Below are 20,849 nucleotides of genomic sequence, written 5' to 3' on the forward strand. Positions count from 1 at the left end.
TGTTCATGTTTTTGTGCCAACTTCACGTCGATGTGCTCTCAAAACAAATACGCATATCGTATGCCGTACACAAATTCGTGCGCCCAGTTCATCCATCTTCTTTAATGTGTTCTATTTGCATCTAATAAAGCATTATTTCCTACGGGATCCTTGAGGATTTGTCCAGGACTATATTTAGCTCGTATTTAGACCCCTAGTCCCGTCCGGAGCCGGTTGTGATCGCAACAATGGAAGTAGAACGCGTTGCATCGGACTCTGAAAACGTGGCGGCGGCGGAAGAAAAACAAGTCGACATAGGAGCCGGGGACGCGGCTGCCTCGCAATCGGAGAAGTTACGTCGTAAAGGCAAGAAATACGCGCGTAGTAACAGCAAGGAAGCCGCTACGCCCGTTACTGCCCCGTTGCCGAAGTATCGCAGCTGGAAGAACAGCCGTCGGCCTCGGAACGGACATGGCAGAGGGCTTCCTAAGAAAGGTAGGAGACATATCTCGGCATAAAAATAGTTTTAACCATCAATATGTGTGTGAAAACGTATCGAATGTTCTAGAAAGGCGGTACAGTGTGAATACAGGTGCATTTTCGTTGTATTTACACAGCGTTTCGTGTACTACGCAGCCGGCTTAACGAAACGGCAATATTTTGGTGCCTATGTTATGTAGGTATGTTCGTATATAGGTAATAGGTTGCGGCATCCGTGAAGGTCACAATACGCTTTTGCGCAGTTTTTAAAAGGAATGGGTTCTTTTTCATGTCGATTTACGGTAGGTCTGTAATCATTAATGAATAGCACTATGATAGTTGAATGACTTGTTACATAATCGGCCGCTTGTAAACAACTTTCGATGTACAAGGCTATTTTGGGTTTGTTTTGTTCTAACTGCTGATGTTTTATTGATTATACCTATTAAATCGACAAAATAATTAGCGTTAAAAACTTTTGTTTTAACTTTAATACTTAGACCAATATTTTATATCTTCAACTTCGTCCGCGTAAGTTTCGGCTTTTGAAAATATCGTGGGAACTCTGATTTTCTGAGACAAAAAGTAGCCTATGTCTTTCCCCGGGATGCAAGCTATCTCTGTACCAAATTTCGTCAAAATCGGTTTAACGAGGCAGCCGTGAAAAGCTAGCAGACAGAGAGTTTCCACGGGATTTTTAAAAACGTAAATACACGCGGCTGAAGTCGCAGGCATCATCTAGTATTTATCTGTAAAGAGTTATTGTGTTCCCAGGTTTAAACCCAGACCACCCCAATATGAAGCAGACATTTTAATCACTAGGCTATCACCATCAACTGGGCTATCAAAAAATTATCTGCAAAATTTATTTTACTTACCTATTTTTGTACAATAATATTACTTACTTATTTGTTTTTTTATTGATAAAACCTGCTTATCAATCTTATGCATTGAAAACATAGATAACACTGTTGTAGAATAAATTTTTTTATGGAAATGTTTTTATTGAAAGTGTGAGTCCGACTTGCAAAGGAAGGGTTCCCTACTGTTGTACATTTTTTTTTTTAATTTAATGGTCGCCATTTTTAGGGTTCCGTACCTCAAAAGGAAACACGGAACCCTTATAGGATCACTTTGTTGTCTGTCTGTCAAGAAACCTACAGGGTACTTCCCGTTGACCTAGAATCCTGAAATTTGGTAGGTAGATGGGTCTTATAGCTGGTATTAGGGAAAACATCTGGAAACCGTGAATTTGTGGTTATATCACACATAAAAAAATTAAATTGTGGTCATGAACTAAAATTAGTATTTTCAATATTTGAAGTAAGATAGCTATATCAAGTGGGGTATCATATGAAAGGGCTTTATTTGTGGATTCTAAAACAGATTTTTATTTATTTTTAAGCATCATAGTTTGGGAATTATCGTGAAAAATATCAAAAAAATACGACTGTAGTACGGAACCCTCATTGCGCGAGCCTGACTCGCACTTGGCCGGCTTTTAAATTCTTAATATTAATTGTTGTGACGTTTTGGCGGTCTCAACGACAGAGACAACGCTCTACGAACCCGCTATCTCTTTCTAAAGGTCGATGTACAATATTTTCTGCCGCGTACTGTACGACGATGGTATGAAACCCGTTGTGTGCGAGTTCGATTCTTGACCGGTTTTTATCCGCCTTAAATCTTTTGATTTGCATATTGCATATTTCAGATACAGAAATCGTCACAGTTTGAGACTACATTCACCTTGATATTTGATAAAAAATTCTGATAGAGAACTGTTAATTCTATGGAAGCTATAATTCATTATTCAAACTTGTTTACAACTTTTGGGTTTCATATACATATTTTTTTAATTTATAGGCTAGCGCTTGGCTGCAATCAGACCTGGTGGCAAGTGATGATACAGCTAAGATGTGGAGCGCGTCTACGTCACATAGGTATATGAGTGACAGAGACAACACTCTACAATTATTTTTTTTTTCTCCAACAGCTAAGCGTCAGGCTTGTGCTAGGAGAAGGTACGACAATAGTGCAACGGGCGGGGTATGAACCGCCAACCTGTCGGTTTTCAGTCCAGTCCTTTACCCGTTGAGCTATTGAGCTATTAATTCATTGTTGCTGCCCGTATTGCAATTTTCTTTAGGATCTCTAATTTTTTGAAAATAAAATATAGCCTATGTCACCCAGGTATAATGCAACTTTGCACTGGTGAAAGAATTTTCAAAATTGGTTCAGTAGTTCCAGAGGTTACCCCCTACAAACAAACTTAAAACATTACCTCTTTATAATATTAAGTATAGATCAGAGGTTCCCAAACTTTTTTTTCTCATAGACCACTTTCAAAATTTACTGGTTCCTGTGGACCCTACCCGCAGCTTCATTTCTACCATATTCATAAAACTTAATTTTTTTTAAAACGTTTTATTTCTTATACGATGATACGGAACTGTTCGAGTGCGAGTCCGACTCGCACTTGTCCGGTTTTTAGGGTTTCGTACCTCAAAAGGAAAAACGGAACCCTTATAGGATCACTTTGTTGTCTGTTGAAGAAAGATAACTATATCAAGTGGGGTATCATATGAAAGGTCTTCACCTGTGCATTCTAAAACAGATTTTTATTTATTTTTATGCATAATAGTTTTTGAATTATCGTGCAAAATGTCAAAAAAATACGACTGTAGTACGGTACCCTCGTTGCGCGAGGTTGACTCGCACTTGGCCGGTTTTTTTATAATTATTTGTTGTTATAGCGGTAATAGCTAGCGGTCATACTGTAAAATCATGAGATAAAACCCGCAGACAGATGGACGGACAGCGTAGGCTTAGTAATAGAGTCCCGTTGGCAGTTCGCACCGTTCGGGTACGGAACCCTAAAAAGCTTTTGTAGCATTTCAAGGTGAGATGCTGTGACAAAATTGTATTGTTTACCAAATCACTGTCCGTTTGTGTGACCTTCATGTTGACTTGAATTTAAATATTTTGCAGTAGGTATTGTAGTATATTATATATATAGATACAAGTTAGCCCTTGACAGCAATCTCACCTGATGGTAAGTGACGATGCAGTCTAAGGTGGGAGCGGGCTAACCTGGAAGGAGTATGGCAGTTTTTATTAAACCCATACACCTTTGGTTTCTACACGGCATCGTACCGGAACGCTAAATCGCTTGGAGGCACGGCTTTGCCAGTAAGGTGGTAACTAGCCACGGCCGAGGCCTCCCACCAGACTAGTAAGCGGTGGTAGCCTAATTTTTAGGTTAGGACGTCCGCCTCCTAATCGGAGGTTGGGGGTTCGATCCTGGACACACTCTTTACAAAGAACACACCCTTAAAATTTCATATCTTTAGGACCAGCGGTTTAGGCTGTGCGTTGACTGTCAGTCAGTCAGGATTTTGAATTTCATTTATAAAGATAAGAATAAATTAATTAAAAAAAGGGTGATGCCCTAATCGTGCCCTAATTATAGTCGTAAAGCTAATAAATATTTACTCACTCAGTAGGTAGGTACATACATTTGTTTTCGTCGCGCCCGATTTGCTGGCAGCCGAACTGCGCAGTTCGTTTTTGTTATCTAAATCCCGCTTGCCAGTCTAAGCTGTGCTATACTATACCCCATGTGCCCTATCCACGTAATGAAGTTAAGAAAAAGAAAAAAAAGTAGAAAAACGTTTATTTTTGAAAGCTGTGCCGTTCCACATATTACCAACTAAACCTACGGGTTAGGTTATCCCGGTGGCCTCTAATACTTGAGCAGTAAAGTCAAAAAACCTGAATTAATGCGAATGTTCCGCATTTGCGGATGCTTCCGCACCCGGAACTTTCGCATTAATTCAGACATCCGCATCCGCAAGTGCGGACAGGTGTGAACTTCTAGTATTCCGCATCCGCGGATGTGAACTTCTTGTATTCCGCATCCGCATTCGCAGATGTCAAAATATTGGCATCCGCAACAACCCTGGTACACACTAGTGATGTAACGACGCATTCGCGGATATTTGCATATTTTTGCATATTCGCATTCGCATTCCGCGAAATTACTGCGAATGTTTTGCAAATAAAAAAAAATCGATTAATAGTTAATAGAACAAAATCCATTAATTTCTTATGTTTTTTAATTTTATTTATTTTATTTATTAGGAACACACACAATACATTAATTTAACACAAACTACGACACTTATAAACAAACACAGGCTGATTATCTATAAAATGTGTACACAGCATTTGCAAAATATCTAGACAAATAAAAAGAACTTAACTAACTACTTAACTAAACAAATAACTAAGTTACTTAGGAGATGAACCCACCGTATAAAATGATAACAGCTTTTTTTTGAATGCAGTAGCTGAGTCATGAAATGTGTCGATGCCAGGTATCTTTTTTGATATTTCGTTAAATTTAATAAAAAGTAACTTAACCTTTATCACATTATCAGTCTTCTCTTTATCATTTGGTAACGGGACTGCCGCCAAGGTCACCAAGCCATGGACAAATGGCGCCAAATTCATATAAAAACTGAATATTTTGGACTAGCTTATGCTCGCGACTTCGTCCGCGTGGACTACACAAATTTCAAACCCCTACTTCACCCACTTCGGGGTTGAATTTTCAAAAATCCTTTCTTAGCGGATGCCTACGTCATAATAGCTGTCTGCATGCCAAATTTCAGCCCGATCCGTCCAGTAGTTTGAGCTGTGCGTTGAGGAGTCAATTTGTAAGACTAAATACATTACGAAGTCTTTTATCAGTCAACAAGTATTGAAAATATACTTAATTAGATATCAATGACTCAGTTTAGTTGCTATTATTGTAGATAACTATTGTATTAGTATGTATGTATGTATGTATGTATTAGTTTGTAAATAAAGTGAATTTTAATATGTAGGTAATATTTAAGTAGTGTCTCGTTGGCTAGCTTATCTCATCTCAGAATGAGAGTCTCAATTCAATTCAATTCAATTTTTTATTTTGCAGAGACACATTAATTTACATAGCGCTGTGCGTTGATAAATCAGTCAGTCAGTCAGTCACCTTTTCATTTCATATAATATTTAGATGTCCAGCAGTGGCTGTGGACATGATGATGATGATTCATATAAGCTATGTTTTGCAGGCGGCGCCGGTGGTAAAGGCGTGTGGGGTGTACCAGGGTCGGAGCTCCTCGAAGAGTATGTGGAAGACGCGAACGATCCCAACTACGACTCGGAGGCGGTCACCAACGGCGACGTGGAGTTCAAGCAGGTCATCGTGGAGGCCGACCCGGAGGAGATCGTGGTAAGGTTTATGATGTCCTAGTACCGCGTGCTCACATTCTGTTCGAATTTTAAATCAAGAAAGAAAGAAAACTAGTTTATTCATTTATTTTATTTATTATTTTATTTATTATTTTATTTATTATTTTATTTATTATTTTATTTATTATTATTTATTATTATACCATAATGTGCACTGTCCTTACAGGGTAGTCCTAATGCGACAGTGCACTCTAATCTATCTTATACCTATTAACAATTATACTTAAAATTAAAAAATAAATTATTTACAACGATAATAAAATTATTAATCTACTACTTAACGGCTATCTTATGAATAACTAATAATCCACATTGCTATCCTTGCCTTAGGTTCATCTTATGCCTAAGGTTAATGGTTAGTAGGTAGTAGTTAGTAGATAATAAGAAGTATTTAATAATTAATTTAATCTAAAATTAGTTCTTGCACCCACTTGGCACAAGATGAAATGGCCCCAGCTCAGCATTAATGCTGCAGGTTTTAAGAATAAAACCTGAGCGCTGGTATTCTGCCGGGACCAACAAGAGTGACGTGCACGAGCTTAACAGTCCTCACCAACATCTGTGATTGACAGGATGAGTTCGATTGAACGGAGCTAAAAAATAGTCATTGTGTGTATGGCGTGTATGAGTATTTGTAAGAGTATGGCGTGTAATTAAAAATCTTAAAAACTTGCCGTTTTATATAAAGGTAATAGAAAGGCAAAGAAATAAATACAAATTAAAGCATAATTAACATGTATGATATGTATGGTATTGACATGAGTTATCTGCCGAGATAGGATCACACTGCTGTGTTTAACTAATGCCCAATGGAAGAGATTTGTAAGCCGGGAAAGATCGTGATGTCCTAGTATCGCACGTTCAAATTATGTTCGAATTTCGAATCACATTGCGCCGCGTGTTCAACGCCGTATGGAAGAGATCGTGGTATGATGTCCTAGTATAAGTCCCGCAAATTGCTAAAGCGCGTGGCCGCCATTTTAGTGACGTCTGCACTAGACTGGAGTTTCGAGCTGATGGTACATTTTTACTCAAATATATCTACGTCAAAATGACGTCACTTCGATGTTAATGAGACTTGGTTCGAGCGCAATAGCAATTTGCGGGACTTATGTCAGTCTTATACGTATGTTCTTATTATGCTTAAGTTTTGGAGTTTTAGACATAATATCTCGTAGGATCCTGAATCGACATCTGTCAAATATTAGGCTAGGGATGACGTGGAATCAAAGATACCTAGTCGTTTCATGACCTATTTAGCGTCAAATGTAGGTGACATTTGACGCCTGCCTGAGTAGGTGAAGCCTCGACGTTTTATTATGATCATCATCATGATCAACCCATCGCCGGAACACTACACAGCACGGGTCTCCTCTCAGAGTGAGAAGGGTTTTGGCCATAGTCTACCACGCTGGCCATGTGCAGATTGGCAGACTTCACACACCTTTGAGAACATTATGGAGAACTCTCAGGCATGCAGGTTTCCTCACGATGTCTTCCTTCACCGTTAAAGCAAGTGATATTTAATTACTTAAACGCACAAAACCCTGAAAAGTTAGAGGTGCGTGCCCGGGATCGAACCCCCGACCTCCGATAAGAAGGCGGACGTCCTAACCACTAGGCTATCACAGCTTTTTAAACCGCCTGCCAAACACGATTTTATACATACATTTATGTATGTACCTACATGTGTAGAAACAAAAGTTATTTTTTACCTTGTAGTGGTTTGAAAGTCAGTTAAAAAAAACCGGCCAAGTGCGAGTCAGGCTCGCGCAATGAGGGTTCCGTACTACAGTCGTATTTTTTCGACATTTTGCACGATAATTCAAAAACTATGATGCATAAAAATAAATAAAAATCTGTTTTAGAATGTACAGGTGAAGACCTTTCATATTGATATAGTCTCCCACTTGATATAGTCCTCACTGGACTGGACCTCACAAGTTGAAAATACTAATTATTAGTTCATGACCACAATTTAATTTTTTTTGTGTGATCTAACCCTAAATTCACGGTTTTCAGATTTTTTCCCTAAAGCCAGCTATAAGACCGTAGCTACCTGCCAAATTTCATGATTCTAGGTCAACGGAAAGTACCCTGTAGGTTTCTTGACAGACAGACAACAAAGTGATCCTATAAGGGTTCCGTTTTTCCTTTTGAGGTACGGAACCCTAAAAATATCATCAAAATAGTCATCATATCATATTAGTAGTACATAGTAGGGTATGGTACATGACCTAGCGCAACCTGTGACGTGGCACGCTTCTAAGTTACGATGTTTTAGTACTCATTAGCGCACTTATAGTACACCTACATGTATATTGTATTACATCACCTATATGTAAACAAACATTGCGCCATAGCAACATTATAGCGCAAGATCTCGAGACCGCTATACGTTACTTATTTTTTAAAAAATCTTTATTTAGAGTTTCGCCGCCGAGTTTCTTGCTGGTTCTTCTCGGTGGGAACGGCGTTCCGAACCAGTGGTAAATTAAAACTACCTGACTATTCATAAGCACTTGTAAAAAGTTTACATGAATAAAAAAACATTCTATTCTATTCTATTCTAGAGAGCTTGATCGCTTATGCGACTACGTCGTTCTATAAAGGTTACAAAGCTTACGTACTATATTATAATTATTGATTCCTCCTTAATTTTACTTATTTTCTGAAAAACAAAATGTGTGGGATAGACGTATACTGTGTGTCATGTGTGTACTATTTCGCGCGGTTCCCTATTCCTATATTTATTAAGGAAATACATAGGTATTCTTACAGTAGCTTCGCAATATATTTACAACTAGATGATGCCCGCGACTTCGTCCGCGTGGATTGGAGTGGAAGTCCGCGTTCTGCATTAGTGTGAGTGATATGTCCGTGCACAGTACACAAGCACGTGGAACAATACCTGCGCGAGCTCACACTCGCATCGTAGGTCGGACGCGACTATTTAACTGCCGGGAACGATATCTATGTCCATTTCAGTGCTGATAGTTCAAAGACAAAAATAAAACGCACGCAGAGGAGACCCGTGCTCTGTAGTGGGTCGACGTTGGGCTGGAATATTTCGTGTAGCTAGAGAACGCTCACTGTGTCAAATCTGACATCTCACGTTGCGACACTGTTACATAAAAACTGAGGATTAGCGCGCGATTACATTGGCATACGCTGAAGCGGAAATAATTCTCTTGTCCATATCCATCGTCATCATCATCATCAACCGATAGACGTCCACTGCTGGACATAGGTCTCTTGTAGGGACTTCCACACGCCACGGTCTTGCGCCGCCGACATCCAGCGACTCGTCTGATATCGCCCGTCCACCTAGTGGGGGGTCTTCCAACACTCAGCTCAGAAGTCCATACAAGAGACATATGTCCAGCAGTGGAGGTCTATCGGTTGATGATGATGATGATGATGATGTTGTTAACGACAACGCTGAGTTTTACTTTTTTTATGAGAATTTAGGCTTAGGCTAGTTGTACTTTTTTTTATATAAATTTAACAAGAGACGTACCTACCATATCTGATCAAAATAAATAAATGATTATGATTATGACCTACTAGATGATGCCCGCGACTTCGTCCGCGTGGATTTATGTTTTGAAAATCCCGTGGGAACTCTTTGATTTTCCGGGATAAAAAGTAGCCTATGTCCTTCGCCGGGATGCAAGCTATCGCTGTACCAAATTTCGTCAAAACCGGTTGAACGGAGGGGCCGTGAAAGGCTAGCAGACAGACAGACAGACACACTTTCGCTTTTATAATATTAGTATGGATGTCCGTGCAGCAGTCTATCAGTTGATGATGATAATGACGATCGTACGGCGGGAAGCGATTATATTCTATAGTAGCTTATGAGATCGCGACTTCGTCCGCGTGGACTACACAAATTTTAAACCCCTATTTTACCCCTTTGGGTGTTGAATTTTCAAAAATCCTTTCTTAGCGGATGTCTACATCATAATAGCTATCTGCATGCCAAATTTCAGCCCGATCCGTCCAGTAGTTTGAGCTGTGCGTTGATAGATCAGTCAGTCACCTTTTCCTTTTATATATTTAGACTACGTAGAGATTTCAATAACCGCTTCAGCTCATCGCAATGTGTCCGCTTATATAGTAAAGTTCAATGACCCCGTGACACAGATACACACGGAGCTCGTCAAACATACGAAATCCGACAACAGTCACTAAAAACTTCGTACGGCTTAAGAATTGGCCAACTGCGAGCCGGATTTGCACACGACGGGTTCCGTACCATAGAACAAGAAATAACTAATCGTGTCTGTCAATAAAACCTATAGGGTAGTTTCCGTTGACCTAGAATCATCCATACTCCATACTAATATTATAAATGCGAAAGTGTGTCTGTCTGTCTGTCTGTCTGTCTGCTAGCCTTTCACGGCCCAGCCGTTCAACCGATTTAGACGAAATTTGGTACAGAGATTGAATGCATCCCGGGGAAGGTCATAGGCTACTTTTTATCCCGGAAAATTAAAGAGTTCCCACGGGACTTTTAAAAACCTAAATCCACGCGTACGAAGTCGCGGGCATCGGCTAGTTTTAGATAAGGGAAATAATTTCGAAAGCCTGTTTGTGTCGTAACGCCTTGACTTCATTTTGGCTTGTTCCATGTACATGACGTGACGCAAAAGTACCTGACGTGCATGAGCAATGTAGGTACATGCAACAACAGGTCATTGACTATAAAAATACAAACAATGCAATTGTAAAGTACCCAACGGATTGAAAACAAAGAGGAATGGTTGATTAGAATAGAATAGAATAGAATAATGTTTATTTGTGGTATCATGACGTGTATTTGATGTATCATGAACTGTTCTGAGTTATTAAATAAATAAATAAATCCTACTAATATTATAAATGTGAAAGTGTGGATGTTTAGATGTTTGGATGTTTGTTACTCAATCACGCAAAAACAGCTGAACGGATTTGGATGAAATTTGGAATGGAGATAGATTATACTATACTAATATTAATAATTACTAACAATTAGGTTTAAGTTTCGTGTAATTACTAACACCAATATGATCCTTGTTGGTAGAAATAAAAACATTTTATTTATTTATTTTATTTTATACCCTGGAGAGAGACATAGGCTACTTTTTGTCCCGGAAAATCAAAGAGTTCGCGCGTATCAGCTAGTAAATTATAATTATTATTATGTACGGGAGCGATGTGCAGGCTCGACCGTACCAAAGGGAAATCTCCCACCGAGCGGTTGGTTTGTTCGGTAGCGCCAGCTGGGCTGATGGTTCTTCTTCTTTCTTTCTTCATTCCGGGCTGGTTTCCGCACTTAAACGTTTCCGTCTATTGTGCGTGCATCGCCCCTCCCCGCCGAAGTCTTCACGCCAGCCATCCAAGCTCGCTCCAGAAGCCAAATAGACCGTGGGCCGATGGTTGTGTCTTGAAACTTCGAAATATAGTGCAGATTGCAGAAAACTCCTATAGTGCGAGTACTGTCGGCGGTACATTTGTTCGGGACTACGTCATGAAATGTTATCGATTGAACATCGCCATCTAGTTGCATCTGGGGCAACCGCCACAAGCATGTTACAATAATATATTTTGTTGTTCCAGCGTAAGTCAGAACCTGTGATCCTGGAGTACTTCGAGCACGGCGACACCAACGCCGCGGCGGAGGACTTCCTAGAGTTCCTCACTTCTATGAGGAGTCATGTGGTAAGTGATCTCTCACTACTACATGTGATCCTAGTACCTATCCAATTCTTGATGTACAGAACGCGTCACGAAAGTTGGAATTTACTTGTGCTATAAGACATTGCTACCTGCCAAATTTTATAATTCTAGGTCAGTGGGAAGTACCCTCTAGGTTTTAATCCCCACTGTCATGGTGAGACTTTAAAATCGGACGCGCAGTGTGTCACGGAGGATTATTCGTGTGGCCTTTGCCGGAGGGCACTTCTTATTAGACACTGTGTGTCGTATTGTGGGTTTTATTATTATAGTTGTTACCTGTGTTTGTTGTTAGCTGGTTGGTTTGGGACCGGTATGGGGATGGAGGAGCCGGTGTAGGTAGTGTTAGTTTGTGTTATCTAGTCTCATTGGAAACGTTGTCATGTCATAGATATATTGTTGAGGGCAGTTGTGTTGTCTCTCGTAGTGCGAGATTATGGTTAGTGCGCCCACGAATGCTCGGTTAATCTAATATGTTGTAATCCTGATTTATCCGTTTTAATCATCAATCATCATCATCTTCATGAAGGCAGCAGGCCTATCTCGGCACATATATTTTTATAGTGAATATAATTTCTTACAGATTTGTGAAACGATAGTAGAAATAGCGTTGGACCACAAACCGTCTCACTGTGAAATGGCGTCCGTTCTGATATCAGATCTGTATGGAAGAGTGTTCTCCGCTAAGGACATTGGCTATGGTAAGAAACCTATTGAAAGAATATACTGTTGTGAGTTCATGATAGCCTGGTACAGTTCTACCAATTTTATAAGTTACGCTTACGATATACCTGCGCAGAAAAAAAACCTTCTCGTTTTGCTACCAGCGTTCGAGAGGCTACTGGACAAGCTACCGGACCTAGTTTTGGACACGCCCGATGCTGCCGTCCTCCTGTCCAACTTCATCGCGCGGTGTGTGGCGGACGATTGTTTGCCGCCCAAGTTCGTGCAGATTCAAGTGGATCGAGGAACGGAGCTCAACGCTCACGCCAGGTGACACCCACGTACACCTGTGACACACCTATAACACACCCATTACCCGCCCGAAACACACCCATTACCCGACCATAACACACCCATATTACACCCATACCACACCCATGACGCACCCATACTATACCCATGACTCACCCATACCACACCCATGACTCACCCATACCACACCCATGACTCACCCATACCACACCCATGACTCACCCATACCACAACCATGACACACCCATACCTGCTATACGCCCAACATACTACTGTCATGTTCTCTCTAGGTTGTCAAAACCTTAAATTCTGTCAAATATTATTTGATGATTGAAAAAAATATAAAACCAGCAAGAAACTCGGCGGTTGCTCTTTTCAAAGATTTGATATACAACTTTGTTTTTACAGACAAGCCATACACAGGGCGGAGACGTTGCTATCTATGAAACAAGGACTAGTGAGACTGGACAACATATGGGGGGTCGGCGGTGGGATCAGGTATGATTAACCTCTAATCTAATCTAATCTATATATATATAAAAGGAAAAGGTGACTGACTGACTGACTGATCCATCAACGCACAGCTCAAACTACTGGACGGATCGGGCTGAAATTTGACATGCAGATAGCTATTATGACGTAGGCATCCGCTAAGAAGGGATTTTTGAAAATTTAACCCCTAAGGGGGTGAAATAGGGGTTTGAAATTTGTGTAGTCCACATAGACGAAGTCGCGAGCATAAGCTAGTCCAAAATATTCAGTTTTTATATGAATTTGGCGCTATTTGTCCATGGCTTGGTGACCTTGGCGGCAGTCCCGTTACCAAATGATAAAGAGAAGACTGATAATGTGATAACGAGGTTAAGTTACTTTTTATTAAATTTAACGAAATATCAAAAAAGATACCTGGCATCGACACATTTCATGACTCAGCTACTGCATTCAAAAAAAAAGTCTAATCTAAATTAGCCTGTACTGTCCCACGTCTGGGCAAAGGCCTCCCACCGATATTTCTACCATTCCCTATTCTGTGCCTCTTCAGGACACGTAACTATCGTCGTCATCATCATGATCTACCCATCGCCGGCTCACTGCAGAGCACGGGTCTCCTCTCAGAGTGAGAAGGGTTTTGGCCATAGTCTACCACGCTGGCCATGTGCGGATTGGTAGACTTCACACACCTTTGAGAACATTATGGAGAACGCTTCAGCATGCAGGTTTCCTCACGATGTTTTCCTTCACCGGTAAAGCAAGTGATATTTAATTAATTAAAACGCATATAGTTAGAGGTGCGGGCCCGGGATCGAACCCCCGACCTCCGATTAGAAGGCGGACGTCCTAACCACTAGGCTATCAATCTGGGGAGTCCGGAAAGAAATATATACTGATAAAGAAAGATATAATGATATACCTATTTATTCATATCCATACTAATGCGAAAGTGTGTCTGTTTGTATGTCTGTTATATTCTAGTTATAACCTTTTTTTGATAATAAAGATTTTTTAATGTTTTCCAAGGTGTGTGGTCTGCCAATCCTCACATCTTGGTGGACTATGGCCTTAAACCCTTCTGATTCTGAGAGGAATCCGTACTCAGTAACACACTTTTTTTTAAAGAAATAACATGATATTTTGTTCCTCCTCAGGCCAGTGAAATCCCTCATTAGACAAATCCAGCTGCTTCTCAAAGAGTACCTGACCTCCGGAGACCTGGCCGAAGCCATGCGCTGCGTCAGGGAGCTGGAGGTGCCACATTTCCACCACGAGCTGGTTTACGAGGTAAATTGACTCAACCGGGTATCAAACCTGGGACTGTGCCAAAGATACAGACATTTGAAGTCTCCAGGGCAGCATAACTCTCTAAGAGGTAAGTCACATATTGCTATTTTGGTGGCAAGTTGATTTCCGATGTAGTTCTAAAAGTACCAGGGCAGCAGAACTTCCAAAGAAGTTTATCGGACACAGAAAATCCCTCATCAGACAAATCCAGCTGCTACTCAAAGAGTACCTGACTTCCGGAGACCTGGCCGAAGCCATGTGCTGCGTCAGGGAGCTGGAGGTGCCGCATTTCCACCACGAGCTGGTTTACGTGGTGAATTGACTCAACCGGGTACCAAACCTGCATGTCATCACTGCTGCTCGGTATACAGAAAATTCACTATAACCTCAGAATAAATACCTTTAGAAGTAGCCCTAATGTGACTCTTACTGTTAGAGCGAGATAGCTAAATGCATTTAAGCTCTTATTAGAACGTGACAAAATGATTGTTGTTGTCCTTATCATTGTGGCCACTTTTGACCCCATCGTGTATGTGTTCCGTTCATTGCCACTTAGCTTCGCAACCTTTGTTCTTCAATCCATACCAATTATAAATGCGAGAGTGTGTCTGTGTGCTAGCTTTTCACGGCCCAACAGATTAACAGATTTTGATGAACTTTAGCACAGAGTTAGCTTACATCCTGGGGAAGGACATAGGCTACTTTTTATTTCGGAAAATCAAGGAGTTTCCACAGGATTCTTAAAGGCCCATCAGTTTAACCGATTTATATGAAACAAGCTGATGCCTGCGACTTCGTACGCGTGGATTTAGGTTTTTAAAAATCCCGTGGGAACTCATCAATTTACCCGGGATGAAAAGTAGCCTTCCCCGGGATATAACCTAACTTTGTACCAAATTTCATCAAAATCGGTTGAACGGTTGGGCTGTGAAAAGCTAGCAGACAGACAGACACACTTTCGCATTTATAATATTAGTATGGATTGAGTACAGAGGTAGCTTGCATTCCGGAAAGTGACATAGACAACTTTTTATCACGGAAAATCAAAGTGTTTCCACGGTATTTTTTAAAAACCTGTATTCGTCGCGGGCATCCTCTAGTTATTTCTAAATATCTATCAAAATGAAAGAACTTTTATTGTTGTCCAACAGACAGTATTATTAGCAGTGGAGGCGATCAACTCGAGCGTGGAGGAACAGCTGTGTACATTCCTGGCTGAGCTGCGTAGGAGCGTCATCGTCACACCTGATCAGATGGACAGGGTGAGTTCGTTCGAAAACGTTTTTATAAAAAAAAAACCGTTTAATTTCTGATTTGTCCCCACGTAAATTTCTACATTGTCCCCTCTCTCTGGTCTTTATATTTTTTTGCTATAAAAAATGTTTCATTTTGTTCTGTATCATTTAAAATTCGAGTCTACAGAACTCGATTATTTTGTAATCAAATTCTGAAACTTACTTATTTTTTGATTTATTTTCAGGGCTTCCTCCGAGTTCTAGAAGACATGTCAGATATAGTTCTGGATGTGCCGTTAGCCTATATAATGTTGGATCGCTTCGTGGAGCGATGCCAATCGCGTATACAACTGGGGGCCAATGTGCTTGAGCGTATGCCCACTAGGTGAGTGACTCACTGACAATTTCTAATTTGTCCCCAAATTATGTTTTGTCCTTTATATAATGTTGGATTGCTTCGTGGAGCGATGCCAAACACGTATACAACTGGGGGCCAATGTGCTTGAGCGTATGCCCACTAGGTGAGTGACTCACTGACAATTTCTAATTTGTCCCCAAATTATGTTTTGTCCTTTATATAATGTTGGATTGCTTCGTGGAGCGATGCCAAACGCGTGTACAACTGGGGGCCAATGTGCTTGAGCGTATGCCCACTAGGTGAGTGACTCACTGACAATTTCTAATTTGTCCCCAAATTATGTTTTGTCCTTTATATAATGTTGGATTGCTTCGTGGAGCGATGCCAAACGCGTGTACAACTGGGGGCCAATGTGCTTGAGCGTATGCCCACTAGGTGAGGTGAGTGACCCACTGATAATTTCTAATTTGTCCCCAAATTATGGTTTGTCCTTCATATAATGTTGGATCGCTTCGTGGAGCCACGCCAAACGCGTATACAACTGGGGGCCAATGTGCTTGAGCGTATGCCCACTAGGTGAGTGACTCACTGACAATTTCTAATTTGTCCCCAAATTATGTTTTGTCCTTTATATAATGTTGGATTGCTTCGTGGAGCGATGCCAAACGCGTATACAACTGGGGGCCAATGTGCTTGAGCGTATGCCCACTAGGTGAGGTGAGTGACCCACTGATAATTTCTAATTTGTCCCCAAATTATGGTTTGTCCTTCATATAATGTTGGATCGCTTCGTGGAGCCACGCCAAACGCGTATACAACTGGGGGCCAATGTGCTTGAGCGTATGCCTACTAGGTGAGTGACCCACGGACAATTTCTAATTTGTCCCCAAATTATGGTTTGTCCTTTATGTAATGTTTGGTCGCTTCGGCGAGCGTATGACTATGAGAGTGACCTACTGACAGTTTTTCATTTGTCCCCATGTGTATATAGTGTTATATCGCTTCGTGGAGCAATGTCAGTCGCGCATCAAACTGGGGGGAATGTGCTTGAGCGTATGTCCACTACGTGATTAATTGACAGTTTCTAATTTGTCCCCTTATACGTTGTCCCCTTATATAATCTTAGATTAATATCTTATAAGAGCCTCAATAGCTCAACTGGTAAAGGAGTGGACTGAAAACCGAAAGGTCGACGGTTCAAACCCCGCCCGTTGCACATTTGTCGTACCTACTCCTAGCACAAGCTTGACGCTTAGTTGGAGAGGAAAGGGGAATATTAGTCATTTAACATAACTAATATTCTTTAAAAAAAAAAAGAGATTACTTCGTTAAACGGAGCTCGAGCGCATGGCAACCTTACAGATTTAGATTTATGAATTTGCCCCATATAAGTTTCCGTGTTGTCCCCAGGGGGCGCAAACGTTTCGTGTCCGAGGGCGACGGCGGGGCAATCAAAGACCACGCGCTCAAACTGCGCGAATAGACGCGTCCCTACGCGCACTTGCGACACAAGGCACTATGTTTACATGCAGTCAGGTAATGGGACTCTTGAACTTGCGCAGTGGGTGATTTATCGATCAATTTGCATGTACGGAGTGAGGCGTGACGGTGGATGTCTGTACCGCCGCGCAATTGGCTCTTCAATCATGCTTTCACATCTCGCACGGTATAATAGCGTATCCTAGAGTTGTTTTCAAGTTGTCGTCAAAAACATGGGAATTTAGAAAAACTGATGTACAAATACGCGGCAGAAAGTAATATACATCGGCCTTTAGAAGGAGATAGCAGATTTGTAGAGATTTGTCCCTGTCATAGAGACCGACAAAACGTCATATGTCATACGAAATGTCATTCTAAAGGCCGATGTACATTACCCATGAAAAAAACCCGACAATCTCAAAAACTACTTTTTAGAAAAAAGACAACAGCAATGTCATCTAGGCTGCCGCGCGGTTGGTCCATTAGTCAACCAGTCACTTCGCGCACTGTAGGAATGTAGCTATACGCAGTCATCCCTTCCACTGTCAAGTGTGAGATTTCTTTTTATCTGACGGCATCCGTAATAGATTATAATACAGAATTTTTGTTAGGTTTAGACTTTATTATAGTGATGCAACATTAAAATGAGACTATTTTAAAAAGCATTATTAATGTATTTTCTATTTTTTTTTTAATTTTCATGCTATACCCTATCCGCGGAAAGAAATTAGCTCTCTCTGTTCCGTAATCCTATACAAATGATAGAGACAAAAGTCTCAGGGGCGTTAACCATTTTGGGTCACCGACCAATCACAAACATGTTTTCAAAAGACATTCGAAATTTAATTCGAAAATGTTTTAAGAAACATTTGAAATTCAATTAGATGACATACAGGCAGAAAGTAATGTACATCGGCCTTTAGAATGACATTTCGGCTTTGTACAGCGTTGTTTCTATCTGACGTTTACCTATCTGACGATACCTATCTGACGTTTTGTCGGTCTAACAACAGAGACAACGCTCTACAAATGAGCTATCTCCTTCTAAAGGTCGATGTACATTACTTTCGGCCGCGTACTGTAGTTTCGTCTGTGATTGGTTGGTGCCGCAAAATGGTTAGCGCCTACTGAGATTTTTGCCTCTATCATTTGTATGGGATTACGTAACAGAGAGAGCGCTATACTAACTTCTTTCCCCGGATTTAGTATAGTGATTGGCGCTTAAGAGTTTACATAAAAACTATGCAAGCGCCAGTCACTGTCTTAATATATACCCACTTTATCAAGAAAAAAATTTAATCAACATTTTTATTTTATATTAGTAATAGTATTTTTTATTTTAATTCTAAATATTAGTATTGTCAGTAAAAATTAATCAATGAAATCTAAGCTGCAGCTCTAGTATGAGTTTCAAAGTTTCCGAAAACGAATTTCGATATCGAGTTTCTATACAATGTTAGATAATGTCAGTAACATCCCGGCAAGCTGAGGTTAGGAGTGATGTGTAAAGTACGCGACAGGTCGGGATGGCAATCGGGCAGACAACACTCCGCTAAACCGTTGCAGGCGAGCGCGGATGACGTGCAGGTGAGTGGAGTGTGGAGCGTCCCCCTCACCTCATACCCCGATTGCCATCTCAACATGTCGCGGACTATAGATTTTTTATTTTTTTATTGAATGGTTTACTAGCGATTTTAATATAAAACATAATAACTATAATAAATACATAGATTTTTATTCATAGATCATGCACAACTATGTTAAATTTTTGTGTGTTCATTTTAAAGTAAACACTGCATGCAAATTCCGTACCAATACCAGAGTTACAAAGAGGATAATAATTATATACTTTAATTTTTACATTATATACTTTATTTATATTTTTTTTTGGAATATCTCTACCAAAAAAAAATATATAATTAGCCTCATAGCGTGATACCCGTAGGAGATATTATGAGGATATATGATATTATATGGATCGCCGAAATAAACTTTTTTTAAAAAGTTTTTGATACGTTCAAACTCGTACTAGGGTTAAGCTAGTTACATTTTGAATCGCATAGTATGTATATGTACTGTATGATTGTATTATTATTTATATTATCAACACTGGTATAAGTCCCGCAAATTGCTAATGCGCGTGGCCGACATTTTATTGACGTCAGCACTAGACTGAAGTTTCGCGCTGATGGTATATTTTTACTTAAATATACGTCAAATGACGTCATTTTGATGTTAATGAGACATGGTTCCAGCGCAATAACAATTTGCGGGACTTATAAACATATTATCAATACTTAAAATAAAAAATTTAAATATTATTATGTAATAACATAATAATAAAATACTTCCCGTTGACCTAGATTCATGAAATTTGGCAGGTAGGTAGGTCTTATAGCAGACATTCAGGGAAAATCTGAAAACCGTGAATTTGTGGTTACATCTCACAAGAAAAATTAAATTGTGGTCATGAACTAATAATTAGTATTTTCAATTTTCGAAGTAAGATAACTATATCAAGTGGGGTATCATATGAAAAGTCTTCGCGTGTGCATTCTAAAACAGATTTTTATTTATTTTTATGCGTCATAGTTTTTGAATTATCGTGCTAAATGTCGGAAAAATACGACTGTAGTACGGAACCCTCGTTGCGCGAACCTGACTCGCACTTGGCCGATTTTTTTGCAAATAAGTATAATTTATTTATTTGAAAACTTTTTTTAGGATCAAAATTTCAAAATTTTTGATGAAAAATTATTTGTGACACTCTTTAAGTTATCATTTTGTATGGAATGCTGGAAGGCGATTTTTTGGTTTAATTTTTTTAATTATGTATTACTTGAGTATATATTTTTTTCAAACTGCATGCGTTTCTGAGTACAAACTCTTTATTTTGGCATTAGTACAAAAATATGTTTTTTTAAACGTGCCATTGTATGAAGATGTTATTGAATTGAACAATGGTACTGATTCTGAGCTCAACTAAATTTTAGAGCATTCGCATCCTCTTCTTACTAATATAATATAAAAAGGACAGATATAGACAGTTTTAAGTTTAATTTAGAGCCGTCAAACCTCGTGACTTTAGCTGCCAGTCGCGAGCGTATCGTTTAAATTTGTAGCGTGCACTAAAATTTAGAGTCTTTAAATCTAAAACTCATGTTCCGTCCTTTTTTAGCAGTATCAAAAAGAAAAGGATGCAGATACTCTAAATTTATCCTATTTATTATAATTAATTTTTATAGCCTCACTAGCTCAACGGTTAATAACCGTGCCGAGCTAGTGAGGCTATAAAAATTACCCTCTGTCTACAAGCTTTGGCATGGGAGCAAAAATAACAGTATGCATTTATTTTGGAAAACGATGGTGCCTGTCGGAAGAACTGAGAAATATACGAATTTGGGGGCTTTTCAACAAATAAAAAACTACTGATAGCGTACCTTTCTCTAGATATTCCCTTTCTAAAAGAAACTTCGGTTGACGCGCCTTAAAAATGGTGGACGCGACATAAAAATGGTGGACGCGACATAAAAATGGTTGAC

At 39.9% G+C, this 20,849-nt stretch overlaps 2 protein-coding genes across 6 annotated transcripts in view; one reads left to right on the plus strand and one right to left on the minus strand.

Annotated features, from left to right (window-relative positions):
- The window catches only part of Pdcd4 (Programmed cell death 4), a 26,776-nt gene continuing 5,927 nt past the window's right edge, over positions 1–20,849 (plus strand). The window contains exons 1-10 of one of the 2 annotated variants that reach the window (XR_011238211.1): positions 1–474; positions 5,580–5,740; positions 11,365–11,466; positions 12,065–12,182; positions 12,309–12,474; positions 12,865–12,954; positions 14,103–14,235; positions 15,387–15,497; positions 15,716–15,855; positions 17,239–17,364. Coding sequence is in view for 1 of the 2 variants with exons in the window: in XM_034982264.2 (XP_034838155.1) it covers positions 228–474; positions 5,580–5,740; positions 11,365–11,466; positions 12,065–12,182; positions 12,309–12,474; positions 12,865–12,954; positions 14,103–14,235; positions 15,387–15,497; positions 15,716–15,855; positions 17,239–17,311 (1,341 nt within the window). In the remaining variant the exon portion in view is untranslated. Of the gene's footprint in view, positions 475–5,579; positions 5,741–11,364; positions 11,467–12,064; positions 12,183–12,308; positions 12,475–12,864; positions 12,955–14,102; positions 14,236–15,386; positions 15,498–15,715; positions 15,856–17,238; positions 18,991–20,849 lie in introns of those variants that run through there. The other variant, XM_034982264.2, reaches the window with a different exon arrangement.
- fbl (pantothenate kinase 3 fbl) overlaps positions 7,701–20,849 on the minus strand; it is an 83,862-nt gene continuing 70,713 nt past the window's right edge. For all 4 annotated transcript variants that reach the window (XM_034982260.2, XM_034982257.2, XM_034982261.2 and 1 more), the window contains one exon: positions 7,701–7,931. The gene's annotated coding sequence lies outside the window, so the exon portion shown is untranslated. The remainder of the gene's footprint in view (positions 7,932–20,849) is intronic.

Source organism: Maniola hyperantus, chromosome 26 (genome assembly GCF_902806685.2).
Source record: "Maniola hyperantus chromosome 26, iAphHyp1.2, whole genome shotgun sequence".
NCBI classification, from domain to species: Eukaryota; Metazoa; Arthropoda; class Insecta; order Lepidoptera; family Nymphalidae; genus Maniola; species Maniola hyperantus.